The sequence below is a fragment of the Sarcophilus harrisii genome, chromosome 3 (genome assembly GCF_902635505.1).
Source record: "Sarcophilus harrisii chromosome 3, mSarHar1.11, whole genome shotgun sequence".
In the NCBI taxonomy this organism is placed as follows: Eukaryota; Metazoa; Chordata; class Mammalia; order Dasyuromorphia; family Dasyuridae; genus Sarcophilus; species Sarcophilus harrisii.
In genome coordinates this window covers 263,806,164-263,826,900 of record NC_045428.1, presented here as the reverse complement: position 1 = coordinate 263,826,900, position 20,737 = coordinate 263,806,164, and the positions used below count along the sequence as shown (strand labels likewise).

Here is a 20,737-nt window from a genome sequence, read left to right as displayed (position 1 = left end):
CATAACATCCCTATCAGTTGTACAAGTTAGTGCAAAAACTTTTGAATTTGAGGCAACCAAAATTATCCATGTTACATGTCATAATGTTCTCTACTTCTTCTTTGGCCTTAAAGTCCTTCCTTTTGTACAGATCTGACAAGTAGATTATCCTTTTTTCTCATAATTTTCTTATAATATCATCTTTTATATCTAAATTGTGAATCCATATTGTTCAATGCCTGGTTTCTGCCATATTATTTTTCAGTTTTCCCCAGCAATTTTTGTAAAATAGTGAGTTCTTATCCAAGACACTTGGGTTTGGAGGCTTATCAAACACTAGATTACTATACTCATTGACTATTGTGTCATGTGAGCCTAACCTATTCCCTAACCTACTCCTTTATTTCTTATCTAAGACAAAATTGCTTTGTATGTACTTTTAGGTCTGGTATAGACAGGTCCCCTTCTTTTGCATTTTTTTCATTTATTCTATGTATTAACAGTATTAATAATTTAAATTAAAATGTCAATATTATTTAATTCTTTCCAAATGACATGCAACTTTTCCCAAACTCTCTATTTTCACTGGAATATGGTGTGCCAGTCCATGAATCATGGAAGACCATGGCATCATCTTGTAAAGTTACTATCATTATAGATTAGATTCAAGCAAAAATATGTGTTCTTCCAACAATGCTGAGAATGATACATCAAGTGTGATTGTTTCTAAATAACATTGTTTTTCTTGTATATGCTGATTTTTTTCTCATGTCCCAGAAACAAGATATGTGCATTAAGGCTTATCTATTTATTTTATCTTTGCAAAAGGAATCATGCATTTAAGACTGAAGAAATGCTATACTCTTCTATTTTAAAATATTCACAGATGTTCAAAAGGGAACATGTTTATCTTTTTGAAAGAGAATTTCTCTTCTCTCCCTCCAACCTCATCATAAGTAATTATTCTGCCCTCATCACCTCCCTGTCCAAGCTATTATTTCCAATAACAGAACAAGCACTGTTCTCAAGAAAGAGCTATCAATCTGTCAATCCTTTCAGTATTGGGGGCTGGGTGAGATTTCCCGTGTTGAGTGAAATTAAGCCACAGGCTTCACTCCTGGTGGTGCCCTTCCATCAATTCCCTTAAGTTTCAGCTTTGCAATCATACTCCTCCTGGAACCCAAAGACTTTGGATGTAACAAGAATTTAAATTCCCACAATCTTATAGAAAACTTTGAAACTTCTGTTATCTCATAGGACCCCAAAATTGAATAGAGGCTTTGTTACTAAGTCATGTTGTGGCAATAGACTGGGGAGTCAGTGGCTCAATTTTCTACTTCTCTGCATCAGATTTTCTCTTGAAAATGATGGTTGCAATATTGAAGAATGCCAGGGAGGAGCTTTCTGAAATGTTAAATATTTGGTTCACTGAGTCCTATCAGCAGGTGTGGCCTGCAGGGAGCTTGTTTATCCAGCAGAAGGATCTCATTATGAGGACAGTGATATAGAATAGTTTACTTCATATCCTGAAGCCATTCAAGGAAACAACAGAGTGAATGATATTCTTCCTAGGTCCTGGATTGTGCCATTATAGGTAGAAATAGTTGGGTGCAGCACATTAAAAGAGAGATCAGAGACTACAGCTATGCCACTGAATGAAGTTCTGAAATTCCAAGGCTATTGAATTATTCAAGTATTTTCCAGTTTATAGAATAAAAAGAATATTTGATTGACTCTTTCACCATGAGCTAATGGAAATATAATCAGAGGTGGCTCAGACTTCATACATTTCCCAGTGCACAGTTATTTCTCATAATTGTGCAATATTTGAGTGTATATAAGCACTGACCAATGGACTCAATTCTGTCAATTCTACCTTGGAAAAATAGGATGTGATAGAATCAGCAATAAAAGAGAAAAGAGAAGGAAGATAAATAATACAAATGACAGCTAGATGCATTGATTTTCTTAACTTTAAGAATGTAGGAAAATCTCATTGAGTAAAAAAACTTTTTTCTGGACACTCATACTTGAACCACTTCTGTGTAATCCCAACTGATACAAATGTTTAACTAATTTTGAGTCCTTTGAGGTGATAAATAATAAAATGAAAGTTAAATTTAACAAAAGGCCCATTCCAGATCTAAAATAAGATCCTTTGAATGGGATCTTAGACCTGAAGTCAGGAGATACTGAGTTTGAATCCTAAACTCATATACTTACTAGTTGTGTATCCTCTTCAAGAAATCTAACTATTCTTATAAATTTGTGAATGTTAAACAAGATTCTTTATGTAAATCCTCTTACAAGCTATAATGCATTGCATAAATATCAACTTTTATCATCATTCTTAATTTAAAAAAAAAAGTTTCACTTATTCATTCATAAAGCACTTACCTAAAGTATCAGACATTAGGGAAGAACTAAATGTAAATGACAATCCCTGCAATTATGAGCCTTACAATCCATAATACATGACAGATCTGTATAATCAGAGCACAATATTAAATGATGTGTACAATTGGATAATTTTCCTCAAAAGGATTTTTGTGTGATCTTAGAGGGAAGGTCATGGGAGTGGGAGAGAGGAATGTAGGGGGTAGAATCAGAGAAGTACTATTTCTCATCTCACTTAGAACATTTTATGGCATTTATACTAGATAGAAATATGGCTACTTAAAAAAAATAAAAAAGTTCATCTAAATTCATGTATGATTAGGCTTACTGAGTAATTCCACTTTAAGCCTAGAAAGGGAAAAATAATGTCCTTAACCTTCAAAATGTATTTCAAAGAATACCATGATTTTGAAGGATAAATGTCAATATTGACAATTAATCACTCAACAGAAAAAATGAAATCTGTCTTCAAAAACTTATTTCAGACTGGCATATAATTTCTCTAAATTTATTAGCCTAATAGGTATATCAATTTATCCAAGAAATTGTCTTACTCATAAAATAAATGGAATATATACATATATATTATATATAATTTTCTCTGTATAAAACACCATTTAGCATATATAGGGAGTTAATTTACAAACTGAGTAAGAACATTTCAAAAGATTCCCAGGGGGTGAGTTGTATCATTATAAGCAATGCTATGTACTAGAGCTTTCATGTTTTTATACCTTTTAACACAAAGAATTGAATGCAGAAAAATATCTGGCATTTTTTTTCTTGGCATTGCCAAGAAAATTGGCATTGTCTTTCTCAATTCTGGGGCCTTCATGCAATCATTTTTTTTCTATTTATTTTTACATAGCTTGTTTGTACATATGTATATGCATATTTCTCCCCATTTAACAGAGGAAATGGATTGTCTTTTAGATTTCTTTGTATCACCAATGCTTAGGAGAATTCCTAGAACATAATTAGGCACTTATAAATGCTTATTGATTAACTCTTAAAATTTGAAAAAAATCATCTTTCCTTTTTTGATAATTAGAACAATATTGATCTACAGGGTTGTTTGGCTATCTGCTGTTCATTATTTTCATAACAAATACCAGAAACAATTCTAATCAGATTATATTGGATATTCTTATTTTTTGTGATGAGGTTATGTCTTCTACCTTTCCCCGGAATGGAATTTTGCCTCTTTCCTTTCTATAAGAAAGGGCTATGTTCTATAGTCTTGAACTAAGCCTCTTGCATCTCTTTCCCTAAGTTTGATGTTTTATGTTCTTAGCAAAATACTGAATAGCTAACTTTTTAAAAATTACTTTTTTCTACCTGGTGATCATCTTGAGACTCATTGTCTATTGACCAATATATGATAGGCCCACATTTCCCATAGGCACTGAAGGATTCCAATACTTCTCTTTCAATCATCTTCTTCACTCTCAGTATCTCTCCCCTAGAGAGACAGTTTACTGGAGAAGGTCACTATTAAAAAAGACATTAATTAGTTATTATTAGGATATGTTCTATATCACATGAGTCTCATCTATAAGAGCCACACTTTGCAAGACAACACATATAAAATTCTGCATTTCTTGAGCAGAATCGGGAGATCATTATACATTGCAACAACAAGATTATATGAAGATCAATTCTGATTGGATGTAGCTCTTTTCAACAGTGAGATGGTTCAGGCCAATTCCAATGATATTGGGATGAAAAGAGCCATTTATGCCCAGAGAAAGGACTATGGGAACTTAATATGGATCACAACAATAGCATTTTCACTCCTTTTGTTATTGTTTGCATGCATTTTATTTTCTTTCTCTTTTTTTTTTCTTTTTGATTTTTTCTTGTGTGGCAATATAATTGTATAAATATGTAAGCATATATTGAATTTAACATACATTTTTACCATGTTTAACATATATTGGATTAATTGCAGAATTATGGGTGCGGCACAAAGGAGAGAATTGGAACACAAGGTTTTGCAAGGGTTAATGTTGAAAAATTATCCATACATATGATTTGAAATTTTAAAAGCTTTAATAAAAAAAAAAAGGAAAAGAAAAAAACAAAAAAATCTGCATTTCTGTATTTAGTTAGCAAGAACACATTTGTGTACACTTGGAATGTTACCTGTTAGTATCAGTCTACAAGCATTTATTAGACTGTTGTTTTTCTTTCATTCTAGAAAAGGACTATGACAATAGGGAGGGAATGCCATGATATGCAAATAAATTGGATTTAAGTGAGGGAGGGATGTGCAAGGTTACTTGCCTCACTTTGTCCTCCAGAGTCATAGTAGTTACTTATTCGTTGGGGACTATGCTAAAAGCTGTTGATATTGCCCCAAAAAGGCAGAAATATTTGTCTTTGTCTTTACCTTTGTCTCAAAGGTATAAAGGGCCTATGGCTGATAGTATATTTTTTGGCCTATCCATGTCCATATCCACTTTTTTTTGAAGCATAATTACATGATTTAAAAGTGATATAAGCAAACTATTTAAATACCAATGTAAAACACATTCATATTAGTTTATGGAGCTTGTCAGTCCAAGATGCATTTATTGAATACCATTTTTCTACTTTGTTTAATAAGTAAATTAAATTGTTCCAAAAAAGACAAATATAAAACTAATAAATGCATGTACCTTTTTATGGTCTTTAAAGTCTATGTTGTTAAAATTACAAAGGTAGAGTACTAGCAGTGAGTAACTGGCTAACAAAGAGGAAATTCTAAACAACTATTGATAAAGTGTCACCATATAACATAACTACATGCTAAGAAAAACCCTAAAATTTAAAATAGCAATTGTTTTCTACATTAAAGTTTAAACAATATCTTGGAAAGAATGCCAGCTCTGATTTTTCTACCTGTACTACTTTAGGTATATTAGTTATCCTTTGAGTTTCCTGTGTGAAATAAAGGTTATAGAATCATTAATTTAGAAATCAAAGGGACTTCAATGGTCATTATTTCTATTAAATATTTTCAAATCTTAGTCCATTAGGGTAGACTAGGGAAAGGGAGCAGGCCTATGATTTCATTGGTATAAGGACTTTCTAGATGAAGAAAATTTCTCTATTTATATAGATTAGCTCCTTTTCATTTTAGAGGGTTGCTTAAGGGACTGAGATTTTAAATGACTTAGTGAAGGCCATTGAACATATGTTGATGGAATGGGATGGTGATTAGGCTTTCATGGAGTTGAGGTCAGTTCTCTATGACATATTGATTCACGGAAAAAAATCAATTCAATAAAATTCAATAAACATTTATTAACCTCCTTTTTTGTGGCAGACATGAATTAGGATCAAGCCAAATAAATAAAAATAAATTGAGAAAGTTCAAACATTCTGAAGAAAATCTTTTCATACCTATTTTTATGTAATACAACCTGTATTGCTTTCTGCACTCCATACAGAGTGCAGATTTCATGAAACATCTACACATAGTAACAAAAATTACAGAGGATTTTATAGTTTTATTAAGCCTTAAAATTATACTGTGAGATCATTACAGTACAAGTATTCTTTTTTCCTCCATTTTATATCAGAGAAAACTGAGTGACCAAGAAGTTCAATGATTTGCTCAGTTAAATAGCCAGGAAGTGACAAGAGACAGTACATGAAACAAGATTCTAAGGTGTTTTCTGGTAAAAACTATATGGAGACTATTTTAGTTGTTAAATGCATTCTACTCTAATTCTTTGGAAAATTGGCAACCCATGCTGCAAATCTCTCAAGCATGATAAACAACAGGGTTTGTTACATATGCTATCCTGTATCTTTTTACAAAGAAGAAAGAATGGAGATACTTTGGAAATATACAATAGTTATGTTAGGCATGTGTCTAGGGGATTCCCAATTTAGCACATGCCTAGGGGTCCCTCAAGTTAGTTTAGACAAAGAGATGAGAAAACTGGTAAAAACTCTGGTGCATGGAATAGGATTGAAACAGAGAAAAGAAAAAAATAATAATAATAAAACTTATTCCAATCAAATAAACTGACAACTTTTGGAAATGTAATGGTGCCAGATAAAACTCTTTATTATATTGTTCACACATTCTAATGCACATATATATTAACAAATACTGCAGAGCAATATTAAGCATTTCACACAGAATTTTCATTCTACTCCATAGGATTTCAGAGTTTTCTATAATTCACAGGCACATACACAGGAAAAGACGTATTCTACAAGCTTTTCCCATAAATTCTAAACATTAATACATTCTACATATTTAAAAAGTATTGTATAATCAACAAAAATTCTCAGATAGGCTTATAAATTTGTATTATGCACCAACTGCATCAATTATCTATTGATATAAAAGACTAGGGATACTGGAGTAGATTAAAATTTTCTGACTTTGATTTAATGATAATATAATCATTTGATAATAATTGATGGTAATTCAAATTCAATCCCATAATAGACCCCCAAGTTTTTAAAAAATATGCTAGTTTCCAAGAATGATGGTTTTAGAATGATGGTTTCCAAGCCAGCACAATTCTAATTTACTGTAATGAATAAAAGTTGGAAATATTATGCTTCTAATTCTGTTAACAAATGGTTAGGATATAAGTTGTGAATATGACTTACTTTTTGTTTTATGATTCTTTGGGATCAACATTCTGCTTCATTCAATATATATTCATATATATATATATATACACACACACACACAATTCTTATAAGATAGCTTGCTGATAAATGCTTGTAATATAACAAGAAAAGACATTATGTTTTTTTTTTAGTGTAAGTAAATTACATTGAGTAGATATAACAACTTATATGTAAATACATAGATTATGTATATATAATAGATATTTATATTAATCATGTTTAGTTCATTTACAACAAAAAGACATGCATTAATTATTTATCTTATGGTCTATAGATGTATTTAAGATTTAGAAACCTTATAAGATCTTTACTAATAAAATAGATAACTATAATTAATTCTAAAAAAATAATTCCATAGCATGATCATTTTCTACTTTATTCACATGATTTAACATCATTCTTGAATGATTTTTAATTATTTTATTATCACTTTGTATAAATAAATCATATAAAATAACTTTAATGAGATGATATACTTATTTTTGTGATCACAATTTCAATTTAATCTTTTTAGATCCATGATTATGAATCAAAAGTATTATAGGAAAGTTATAAAAAGTAACCAACTATAAATCTTTAGAAAAACTGGTTCCATTTTAAAAGTTCCATGGATTATTTATTTCATTCCTTGATACAATCAATCATATGAAATTTGTGCTAGAGATTTCTCTAGATAATGGAAAGAAGATAATGGCTATCCATGACATTTATTGGGGGAAAAAAAGTCCCAATATACACGTATACGTATACATAACACACACACACACACACACACACACACGTGTGTGTGTGTGTGTGTGTGTGTGTGTGTGTGTGTGTATAATTCCTTTTTGTGTATTGTTAAGAAATTTTGCTAATTTTTCTTCTCTTTTCTTTGTTGTAGCTGATGGATGCACTGATTGGTCTGTGGATATCAAGAAATATCAAGTTTTAGTGGGAGAGCCTGTTCGAATCAAGTGTGCATTATTTTATGGCTACATCAGAGCAAATTACTCCCTTGCCCAAAGTGCTGGACTTAGTTTGATGTGGTATAAAAGCTCTGGACCAGGAGACTTTGAAGAACCAATAGCATTTGATGGAACTAGAATGAGCAAAGAAGAAGATTCTATTTGGTTCCGGCCAACGTTAATACAAGACAGTGGTCTTTATGCATGTGTCATCAGGTATCCATTAAATTCTATTATTGTTTCATCAATGAATTAACATTCAAAACTTAATAGTAAAACAAGATTGATAGTGCTTTCTCCTAAAGTTATTTTGTTAATATTTGTATATTTTTCTTCTTTCTATATTCATAAATTATGGGTCTTGCATACATATATATAAATATATATATATATATATATTCATAAATGATGGGTTTTGAATTTATATTGAAGTATTATTTCTAGCTTATTGAGAAAATACAGACCATCTGGGTACTTAATTATGTTGCCAAAATTCATCAAAGAAGATGAAATAAAATTTATAGGGCTGGTAGAATGATGCAAATAAAATGCAAGCAAAACTTTGTAGAAAGGATACACACTTTATTTCTAAATGAGATTTAACATTTTATTATTTCTATTTATTGATAAACAGAGCATAGATAGTTCTTTATTGAGATACATCTTTATTGATAAACATACAAAGGTATTTAAATGAGTGTGTCTGTGTGAGAAAGTATCAGGGGTTTTATGAAAATGAAAGATATAACTTCAGGAAGGATTCTTTGTTATTATAAGCTAAACTAAATGGCCACCAAAATCCTTTTCAAACTTCAAATTATGTGACTCTCCAAATATTATGATCAATATATGATTATGATGCCAGAAGAAAAGAGAGGCTTTGATAAATTCTGTATGTTCTTAGAACTCAAAATAATAACATTAGCTCCATAATTCCTGATGTATCATGTACACACACTCTCATATGCTTTTACTAAATTATATATGGACATGTATTGTTCTTGAGTGATTCCAGCAATATCTTCATATGCCATTTGAAAATTGTCTCAATTTAATTCAACTTTTGATTTATAGAATGTGTTTTATGTAAGATATATGTGCATTACTAAATAATTTCAGATCACCAATTTATGAGTGAGAAAGTGAACACAAAAAAGCAGGGATATAGAGAGTTTGTTTAATAGATCATGTTTTGTAGACTTGGTTGGAAACAGAAAAATAATAAAAGTAAAAGAGAAAATTTCCCTTTTAGAGAGAAGATAATATGCAATATGCATGTATATGCAATATCATGGGAATATATATGTATATATAATGTAATATGATATAAAAAGAACCATGCTCATGGGTATTTTGAGTGCATTCAATCTTTCCTAATGTATAACTCATCCTCTCATAAAGATCTCTATTTTGTGGCGGATTATCAATAAATGATTATTAAGTATCTACTATATATTAGGCACTGTGCTAAGCACTAGCGATACTAAAAGAAATATATAAAATAAATACAGTATAAGTTGTAGAGCTAAATTAATAATCATTTGCCATAGCAATATAGTCAAAAAGTTATGATTCTATTTGCCTCAACTAATACAAATTTGATTTTATTTTCAAATTTGTTCAAACATTGAAAAAAAATCTATATTCCTGATTGGCCATTATATGTAGATTTTCTTTTCCAAAATGGAAAGTTACCTAGCCCTAGAGTAGAATTGAGAGAATTTCCACTGACCAACACTTCATTTCATCTTATTGTTGAGAAAATGATGATGCATAGTAGTTGCCTAAATTTCAAAATCATGACATTGAGATTTATTACTTTGTCAAAATCAATTCTTTATAAATTAATGTTCTGGAACAGTAGAGAACAAGTTTTGACTAATGGGAAAGTAGAAAAACTTCTGAAGAGAGAGCATTTGCAATGTGCTCAAACCTTTGTAAGGGAATACAGGTTGAATGTTGTGTATAAACAAATTATTTTACTTTTTATGTGTAAGCCATGTTGATTAGGAAGTTAATTCAGAATTTCAGAAAATAATGTTTTTGAGGAATTAATAAGTCTAATTTAGAGAATATTGACATAGCTTGCTTTTTTCCTTTCAACTAGGAGTGGAATATACTATTAATAAAAGCAATGTTTTAAATAGCATAGTTTGGCTTGAATACATAGTTTTGTGATTGTTTTTCTCTTCCCTCCAACCACTAGTGAGATTAACAATAGTCTCATTGGAACATTGTTAGTTATCAAGCAACATCACCATTGGTTTTACTTAAGTGGATTTGCAAAGAATTTTAGAACTTTGGAGATACTGCCTTCCAAACAATAGTTCTAGTCTAATCATTTTATTAAGTATTGAAAATGGTAACTCAGCAATGAAAAGGGATAACAGATGCTTTGATCGGCAGACAATGACTCTATGCAAAAGATTAAATGGCATAATTTCAGGAAGGGAAAAAAAACTATTTTCAAGAACTACTATCAGTATAGTTTTTAAATCTTCTTAACCACTAATCTCTATTTGCATTTAATCCAATATTCTTTGCCTCTTATTCTTGCCTTTCATTAAAAAAAAAAAAAAGTTCTTTCATTCAATTAAAAAAAAAATCTTTTTAAGAGTTACTGCCTCTAAAATATCATTGGGCACTATTGGAGAAATTACGTCTGAAGAGGGAATTAAATTCCAGTGTAACACACTATGCTACTATAATATACATAATTCAATGCTACTATAATTATAACATACAGTGTTATGTAAATTTAGGAAAAGAAGGTTTTTTTAATTCCTTTTTGGGGAAGCAGAGTTCTGAATATTCATAGTAATCTGGTAGTTGACTGGTAGTAATTGAGTTGCTTGGTAAAGATACAATTGACTTCCCTTAGTGGAAAAAGAAAATTCCATTTTTAGGAATGTTCTGAGCAAAAAAACAGAGAAGGGATGATGTATGAGGCATTTAAGTATCTGAAAATTGTATGATTTAACTGAAGTATAGACTATATATTGTATTATCACATAGGAGAGCCTTGGAAAGGCAGAGTGATGTCAGATTGAAAATAGTGATGGATGCTAATTAAAGAAAAGACTCTGAATTTAAGTCAATGGGAATTAGAGAGACAGTGGTGATTTTTTTCAACAGAGCAACACGAACAAATCAAAATAAAAGAAAGATTTTTTTTTTCCTAGTTGTATTATGAAGGATAAATTGGAGTATGGAGAGTTTATAATTTACTAGGCATGGTAGTGAAGGGGGAGGGAAACTTTAAAATTAAGTTTCCTTGAAAATTAAATTGTGTCTCCTTTTTGATCTGAGAGATCAGGATCTCCCAGACTCCAAGGTGTCTAGAGAGAGGGCCCATCCTCTCTGATGAGAGAAGCAACACTATTCAAGGGCAAATCAATTCCCATTGATCATTTTGAAATTCTAAATTCTCATTCAATTGAAAAATTCTGGTCTGATCAACTCAGGCTGTCCCAGTCCCCCATCAAGAGCTATCCATATAACAGGGTTAAAACTTTTTGCCAATTAAAAATTTAGGGTTTCATGAATTCTTTCATAAAGAACTTTTGCTCCAATCATAAGGGGATTTTAACAACTCTCTGACTGCCACTAACCTCATCAGTAGGAAGCTGCTATAGTGTTCCAACAAGGTAATAAGGTGTCAGGATAATGTTTATAGGAATAGCGGAGATAGGATCTAATACAGAAGATAAGATATCATAAGTGTCATAAATAAGATTTATGGCATAATGAATAAAATATTGATCTAGTATAGGGGAGAACTGAGTTTTAATCTTATCTCATATACCAACTAGTTGATGTCACTTAACCTCTGAACTTCAGTTTCCTCATCTATCCAAAAAAGATGATGAAAGATCCCATAAAGTTTGTCAGAATTTTGTTGTTGTTGTTTTTTATTATTATTATTGCAGTCCTGACTGAATCTTTATGATCCTATTTTGGGCTTTTCTTAACAAAGATTTAGAGTGGTTTGCTATTTCTTTTACCAGGTCTTTTTACAGATGGGAAATTTGAGGTAAATGGGATTAAATGACTTGCCCATGATCACACAATGTGTAATGTCACATTTGAACTCAAAAAGTGAATTTTCCTTTATCCTTTGCACCCACTACTTAGCTTATAAGGATCAAATACATTAATAGATATGAGTTTTACAGAACTTGAAGTACTATATAAATATTAGATTTTGTTGTTAGCTATTTTAACATGATAATAATTATAACAATAATAATAGCCAATATTTATATGATACATTAAGATTTTAAATGCCCATTGCATATACTATTGCAGATGGTACTTACAGTGAACACATGAAGTATATACATTAGTTGTTATGTTATCATTTTATTATTAAGGAAATCTAGTTCCAGAGAGATCTGCTCTGGGTCACAGAATTAGTAAATTTTGGATGGGGTGATCTAAACTAGACACATTTTTTCAGACATTCCATAACACTCTGCTGAAGTTATACATATGAGAGAGAAGGTGAATGATGATGTCATATTCAGAAAAAGTGATGTCCAAAGGAGAAGCAATGTGTTAGTCTGCTAAGTGCATCTCTTTGGCAGTTGCCTTGTGTCTTTTGCTCTGTTCACCAAATCAAATATACACTGCTTTTACTGACATTTTTAAAAATACAATGAGATGAAACTGTGTGGTTCTTTCTGCCCTCAATGATACATATCATAACAAAGCATGTCTCTTTGCCTTGACTTTCATATGGGAAAATGAAAGGGAATTTAAAAGAATGTTTAAATATTCTCCTAAGAGATCAGTTTTGTCTAGATTCTTTTAATCCTTAAGAATTTTTCAGTTACCTATCAAAGATCTCTTAGGTGAAGCAGCTAGACCTAGTCCAGCCTCAAACACTTAACAGTTTTGTAATCCTAAACAAGTTATTTAACCCTGTTTGCTTCCATTCATCATCTGCAAAATGAGCTGGAGAAGGAAGCAGGAAACACTCCAGCATCTTTGTCAGGAAAACCTCAAAATAAGGTAGAAAGTAAGATGATGAAGAAACTGTATTTATAGAAACTTTTAGTCTAAGAAACAAAACAGAAATAATCAAATACTCTGTGGGTCTCTGCCTTAGTGTTAGTCTTTCTGTCTAGTGTTTAGTCTTTCTGTTTCAGACTGTCTGCCTCTGTCTAGCTTTGTCTTTGTGTCTATTTCTCTCTTGGACCTTTCTATTTTTTGTATATGTTTTTCTCTATTTAGTAGAGATATATTGATGTTAAAGCCATGTATCTCTATTTGTCTATAGACAAATTATATGTGTATATATATATGCCTTTATATATATCTGTCCATATCTCTCTATATGTATCTGTTTATACATATATGTGTGTATGTGTGTTATAGATGGCAACAACAACATTATGCAATGATCAATTCTGATGGACGTGGCTCTTCCCCAAAATGAGATGATTCAGATCAGTTCCAATAAGCTTGTGATGAAAAGAACCATCCACACCTAGAGAGAAGACTGTGGGAACTGATTGTGGACCACAAGATAGCATTTTCACTCTTTCTGTTGTTTGTTCGCATTTTGTTTTCTTTCTCAGTTTTTTTTTTCCTTCTTGATCCTATTTTTCTTGTGCAGAAAGATAGCTATATAAATATGTATACATACATTGGATTTAACATATATTTTAACATATTTAACATGTATTGGATTACTTGCCCTCTAGGGCAAAAAGTGAGGGGAAGGAGGAGAAAATTTGAAGCAAAGACTTTCACAAGGGTCATTGTTGAAAATTTACCCACAAATATGTTTTGTAAATAAAAAGCTTTAATAAAAAAGAAAGAAAGAAAAATAAAAAAATAAATGGCATCAGCAACCCCCAACAAGGGCTGCTACAAACATTTTTGCACATATTGGTCCTTTTCTCTTTTTTAATTTTAAGAAGAAAATATAATTTTATTTTTTTTGCTCAATTTCCTGTATTGGTTTGAAGAGCAAGGAAAAAACCCATATCATAGCCTTTTCTGTCCAATTGAAATGGTATTTCTAATTGCTGAAAGTAAGAATACTTACCAAGGTGTTAGGGTTACATTAGTTAACAAGACTACACATTCAGAAGCTCTACTTTTGGATATGTTTATGGTGAACTTATGTAAACTACTTAGAATTTCAAATTTGGAGAACTGAAAAGGGACTCAGCAGCATCTAGAAAAAATTAAATACATGAAGAATTTTCTGTGTTAGATATCAAAAAAATGGATATCTATTCTCTCCTTGGATACTTTCAAAGAAGGGGAAGTTCTTTATCTTGAAGAAGTGAAAATCATTCTTCTTTTAGGCAATTTATTTTGAAATACTTTTCTCCTGACTTCAAATCTTTTATCTTCATAATTTTTTTCATTGTTATTGGTTTTGCTTTCTATTGCCAAAATGTTCAAATATAATATTTTCTTTTTATGATGGCCTTTCAGATACTTGAACACTGTTATCTAATCTCTGATTCTCCTTGTTTCCAGGCTTAATGTTTCCAAATCCTTCAACCTGTTCTTATATGTCATAAAATCAAGGCCTTTCACTATTCACTTTGAAATTTCCAGCTTATTTTCAGTTTTTTTCCTTAAAATAGCATGCCCAGAATTGAACACAATAGAGACCTGACAAATATAGTAGAATTGTTATCTTCCTATTCCTGAAAGGCATGCCCTACTAATGGAGCTCAATATAATATTAATTAGTTTGGCTTTCATATTGTACTACTGACTCATATTGAATCTGCAGTCCAATCCATCAATTATTCAAGATTAAATAATTTTGTTGTTATTCATGCCCCCTTCTTGACCTAGGAGATTTTCTAGAACCTGCTAGAGTTTACATTTCCACTTTAATACCATTAACTCATCAGAATTTAAACTCTTTTAAAAGCAAAAAAAAAAAAAATTCTTATGAGAAAAGAAAAGACATGGTGATGTTGAATTTAAAATTCTTTAGTACTAAACTAAGCATAAAACTTGTTATCAGAAATGGAAAATGGTTAATATAAAACATGTTAAAATGTTCATAATAATTTTATGAATAAATTTAATCAATGTAAATTGATTAAGAAAGTAAAAAAGATCTAGAAATATCTTAGTTAGCAAACATTTGACCTAACTTGAGAAATCAGAAAAATGCCTGCCAAAGGCAGTACCAGTTTAGAAGATAAACTTATTTTTAAAATTATATAAAGATGATGAGTGAATATGAACCCTTGTGAGGTCTATGATGTTATCAATAATTAAAATAACACTTTAATGGAGGACTCATAAAATACCTAGTTGGGAGAGGAGGGGATGGAATGAGAAAATGCATTATATACACTTTTTATGAGAACTCAGATTTCTTTGATGGAAGGATTGAATTATACTTGTATATGTATTTAGTAACCAGTAAATTTTAATTCTCTATTGTGTATCAAGACATTATGCTGAACTTTGAGATAAAATGTGGGTAGAATAAAGAGATGAAGTTGAGTTGGGTACAATTCTCAGAATTTAGTAAAATAGAAAATGCATTTGTACAGGAATATGTATGCTATGTATTTGTATATATTCATTTACATATAGTATTTATAAAATATATACTGCATACGTGTGTAAACAAGTATGATTATAATTATTTTGTAAGGTAAAATAGAATAGAGGGGGATTCAGTGAGGATTCAGAATGGTCATGAAGAACATAGAATGCTAAAATATATATATATCTTTGAACAATTTATGTGGAGGAGGGGGAATGAAGAAACAATTTGGTCGTAACCAGTGAATCAGAAAAATGTAAAATTGAGAGAAGCCTTACCTACTTAAAAGAATTTACTACGTTTGAGCATCTTTTAAACTTTAATTAAGATTCTTTAAATTGGATGATAACTTCAAAATGTGATTCTTCAAAAGAACTTCCTATCAGATGTGAAATCCCTTACAAAACTGAGATTCTTTCAATATCAACATGGACTGGGTCTTTATGGAATATATAGTAAATAGTATGGATACTGGACATATAGGCTTGTCTATGAGAGACAAGAAATTAAATTAGGTGAATAAAGTGTCTTTTATGAAGATCTTAAATAGGAATAACAATTCCCTTTAAAGTACCAGTTTATATTCATTAATAAGCAAATCTAATATGCATCATTAGAATTCAGAAAGCATTATGATTTTTACTAATGATATTACAGTGTCTAGGATAAAAAATATTATAGATAATCTTGTGTAGATATCTCATTTTACAAATAAAAAAATAAGGTCCAGAAAATTTAAAAAATTTATTTATGATCATACAGGTAGATTAGTGGATCTAGTCTTTTTACTCTAGATATAGCAGTTGCCCTGACCAATTGATAAGCCTGAAGATTATTTTATTCTTGAGCAAATTCCAACATAATAATCAAAGGCAGTTGAATAATGAACAGAACTCAATGATGCTAGACTTAAAATAAGTGAATATAACAGGTTATTAACTCCATTTTGAAAATATATTAATTATGGGACCATATAGCTTGTAGAATAGGTAACAGTGTATTTAATAATTTGGAATAGAAATATTAAGTAAATGTCAGTAAGTGAATTTAAGTATCCATTTAGTTCTTACATTGCAAATTAAGAATATCATTTTTTAAATGATTGATTTAGCCAATTTCTCAAAGTCTTGGGTTTTCAAGGTAAGAACACCCAGATATATGAGTTCAGCACTGTAGGGGACTTCATTTATGAAGACTCCAACAGTGTAGGAAAAAAATGGTCTAAAACTTACTTTTAAAAAGTTGTGTGGGAGCATTAAAAGGCTAAGCAGTCAATATATATTTAAATGCTGGTCCTTTGTGTCACCCTTTCTTAGAAAGGGGGAAGGGAGAATATATCAAACATTTGTAAACATCTACTATATGCCAGCTACCAAGCTATTCATTAAAAATATGTCTTCAGTCTTCAATCCATTCTCCACATAGACAACAAAGTGATATTCTTGAACAAGTATACTGATTTCACATTCCTGATTAATTAGTTCCAATGGGTGTTTGTTATACCTAGGATGAAATACAAACTTTTCTATACATTATGCCTTGTTATTGGTTAATACTGTTTGGTTCTGTTCTTGGTGATTTAGATTTAATAGCAGAACAAAGTGAGACTCACAGGTATTCAACCAGCAGCAAAAGTATGTTTATTTATTCATAGCAGGAGGAGGATATTCAACAAGATTAGACATTGAACTTCCTATCAGAATTGATCTTTTAGATCCCTCAAACTTGGAGTTCCTGTAGCTATTTTGTATTATAGTAATAAGAAGTTGAGGCAAACATTCTGAGCTTTTAGTCCACTGAACCAAAAAACTCTACAGAAAAATCTCAGGATCTTTTAAAGAAAACTAAATCATTCTGCATGGGGGGAAAGGTTAGGATATTTGTCTGATTATACACAGCTTCTAATATTCATGGTCTAGCCAAGCTGATCTTTCTGTTCCTTAGAGATAGTATTCTATCGCCTATCTTAAAATTCACAACTAGAATCACATTCTAAATGAAGTCTTTCTTATTCCTCCTAGGTTAGGTGCTTCCTTCCAAAATTAGCATAATTGTTTTATGTATATTTTATTTATAGTTCTATATGCGTTATCACCTCCAACAGAATGTAACCTTGTTGAGAGCAGGGGCCATTTTGTTTTTCTTCTTTAACTTTGCAGCAGCTAGTCAAGTCCTTAGAACATGTTAGTTGTGGAATTATGACTTGCTGGTTGATTGTAAAGGTATGGGGAAAAAATTTCCTTCAACTCTGACTGCTAAATTTTCTTTCATTAAATGAATAAAAAGTTTCTTTCTTTCTCCTAAAAGCTCCCTTGTTGAAAATAGTATTTTGGTTTTTATAAATTGTCTTTTGATTATTCTAAATTTAGAGTTTAAAACCTTTTAACTTTATACTACAAGTCCAATGTCTTTTGCTCAGGTCATTACTATGAATATTAATGACTGTGGTTAAGAATTACTTGTGTACATTTATCATATTTTTTTCCCATGGCAATTCTTGTAATCATCACAATTTCCTAATCAACAAAAATTATTTGTAGTTCTTTCAATCTGAAGAGGCTGCAAAATTGGTAGCTTAGAATTCTTTTTTTTTTTTTTTTTTTGACCTAATGTGAAGGGAGTAAAGCTTGTCTTTACCTTGATTTATTTATTTTGAGCAGTAACTGGACACCATATCCCATTGAGGGTTATTGGATTTAGCAGTACCCTCATTCTATAAAGGACTCAATATGTTTTTGTCATAGGAGGTTTTAACCACTCCCTTTGGAATTACTTTCCTATTAGATGAGACTTATTAAACCCACTGCTTTATCTGCTTTCTCTATTTTTTACAGAAAAAAATTAATGTTGCTTTTCATAGGATAGCTATCTTTGTCATACTACCTAGTCTATTTGAAGTAGAAATAAAAAATGTACTATGAATTAGATTTTAGATACCCAAATTAAAATATCTAACATCAGAATGAATTACATGCAAAATTAGTAGGAGGAACTTTTCATTTCTATTCTATAGATTTGTCAAGTTTTATCACATTGTCATAAAACATAGTCTCAATTTTAATTTCAATTGTATCAGTGTGTATCAATGTGAATTCAATTTCAATTGATACAGATGTAATACTCAAAAATTAATTTCTATATTTTAAAAAGTTGCAAGAAAAATTACAAAGTTACATGTAGGCAAATCTCTTGTTTTTCCATAACTATATGAATGATAATTGTAAAGAATTCCCAAGTATAACACATATCAATAAGCATGATATTCCTTACTTAAATGTTCATCCATTACATTGGGATGAGTGGATATGGATATGTATGACATTAAGCTGTAGAGTTACATACTAAAACATTGAGAAAAGTAGAAATGTTACTTTCATGAAAAGCTTTTCAACTTTTTTGCATAACAATATGAAATCAACTTTGAGAAATCGAGTTTATTGTATTTGGAATTTGCTTGTTTTTCAACATTATTGTCACACATTTGAAGTCATAATTTTCCTTGAGCGTTATTCCTTCTTTATTTACATATTTTAATGACAATTAGAAACATTAGGTGTATTTGATTCATTTTTAACTTCTGATATGTAACATATCCACTGTCAAATTATATTTGTTATGACTAAGGGAACAGCTACATAAGTATTCTTTTAATCCTATGTAACATCAAATCATTTTAAATGTATTTTTCTTCATTCTTTAATCACTCTTGTATTTAAGCAAATTACACATAACTTGCAACATTTAATCAGAACTACATACGTTTATAGGGGAAAGAAACAAAACCAAAAAAATAAATCCCTTCATAGTTTTACTGCATTCCATAAGAAAAATATTTCCTGACACTTTTTTTAATCATTTCTAGTCATCCCTACTTTGTATTCAATAATCTTATCTTTTTTTATAATTTTGATAGAAGTAATGTTTTTTTGAGCACATCTAGTGTTTCAATTTGTCTTTGTATCCCCAATCCCAATCACAGTGGATACTTGATAAGTATTTTTAAAATTCTTATTGAATAAGTGATTGATATAACTTAGTTTATTATTGGTTATATAAAATATCTACTTAAATGTCACCTATTCATTACAAAGAAATCAATGATAAAATGAAATAAACATTGGTCTAGAAGTCAAAACCCCTCAGGTCCAATCCTATCTGTGCTATATATTCATTATAGAGATTTCACTAACTAATTTAACTTTTTTTTAACTTCAGTTTTCCCATCTGTACAAATGGGAAGTAACAGATTACCACATATCATGCTTATGATCAAATAGCAATATGCATGTAAAAGTACATTGAAAATTGGGATGATCTGATATAGGAGTTATATTTTAAAGGCTAAATTCATCCCAATGCCTGTTTTTTTTGTTTTATTTTGTTTTTGTTTTTTTTTAATCATTACAAACTAAAAATGATTTTTATTTTTTAATGTAAAAAAACATTCTTAGGTTACTATCCATACAAAAGTAAGTAGTAGCCCAAATTTGGGCTCCAGCCAGTTTTGTGTGGTCCCTTGATATTGACAAATGTATAATGTAATAATAGTATGTAAATTATCAATTATGGTGGGGGGGGGGAAAGTCTTGAATTTTACAAAGGCAGACATCCCAAAGTTGTTTATTTAGTTTTTTATGACTATATAAGTAAAATGAGTGGATTTTGTCAGGTCAAGAGACAATTGGCATTTCCTTGATCATTTATTCTTTTTTCAATAAATTATTTTCATTAAAAGATAATACTGTGTGTGACCCTGGGCAAGTCACTTAACCCCAGTTGCCTCAGTTAAAAAAAAAAGAAAAAGAAAAAAGAAAAGAAAAGAAAAGAAAAGAAAAGAAAAGAAAAGAAAAGAAAGAAAGAAAGAAAGAAAGAAAAAAGAAAAAAGAATGTCAGTTTATAACCCTTGAGTGAATTATAACTCATTAAAAGGGAAAGAAAACTGGACCTAGGATTTTATGAAGTTTTGGGTAAGAAAAACTCTTTCTTTCAATGGACACATGACATTTTTCTTTTCTGCAGCTTAGAGCAAAAAAGTTTACATGACTCATCCAGGATCATATAGTCAGTATCTGTTAGGCAGGACTTTCAAGCTGGGTTTTCTTGGCTTGTAGATAAGTTATCTCTAACACTGTACTGTCTCTCTAATGTGTGAATAAAGGAGAATATAAGAGAAACAGGTGTCAGTGTGATACTTTGTTAAGGAAACTTCAGTTCTCTATCACATTTTTCTTACTTT

The 20,737-nt window shown here is 30.4% G+C and overlaps 1 protein-coding gene across 1 annotated transcript in view; it reads left to right on the top strand.

The window, feature by feature from the left end:
• The window catches only part of IL1RAPL1 (interleukin 1 receptor accessory protein like 1), a 1,491,295-nt gene that overhangs the window by 800,071 nt on the left and 670,487 nt on the right, over positions 1–20,737 (top strand). Inside the window, exon 3 of the mRNA XM_031963646.1 lies at positions 7,901–8,180. Within this exon, the coding sequence (XP_031819506.1) occupies positions 7,901–8,180 (280 nt within the window). The remainder of the gene's footprint in view (positions 1–7,900; positions 8,181–20,737) is intronic.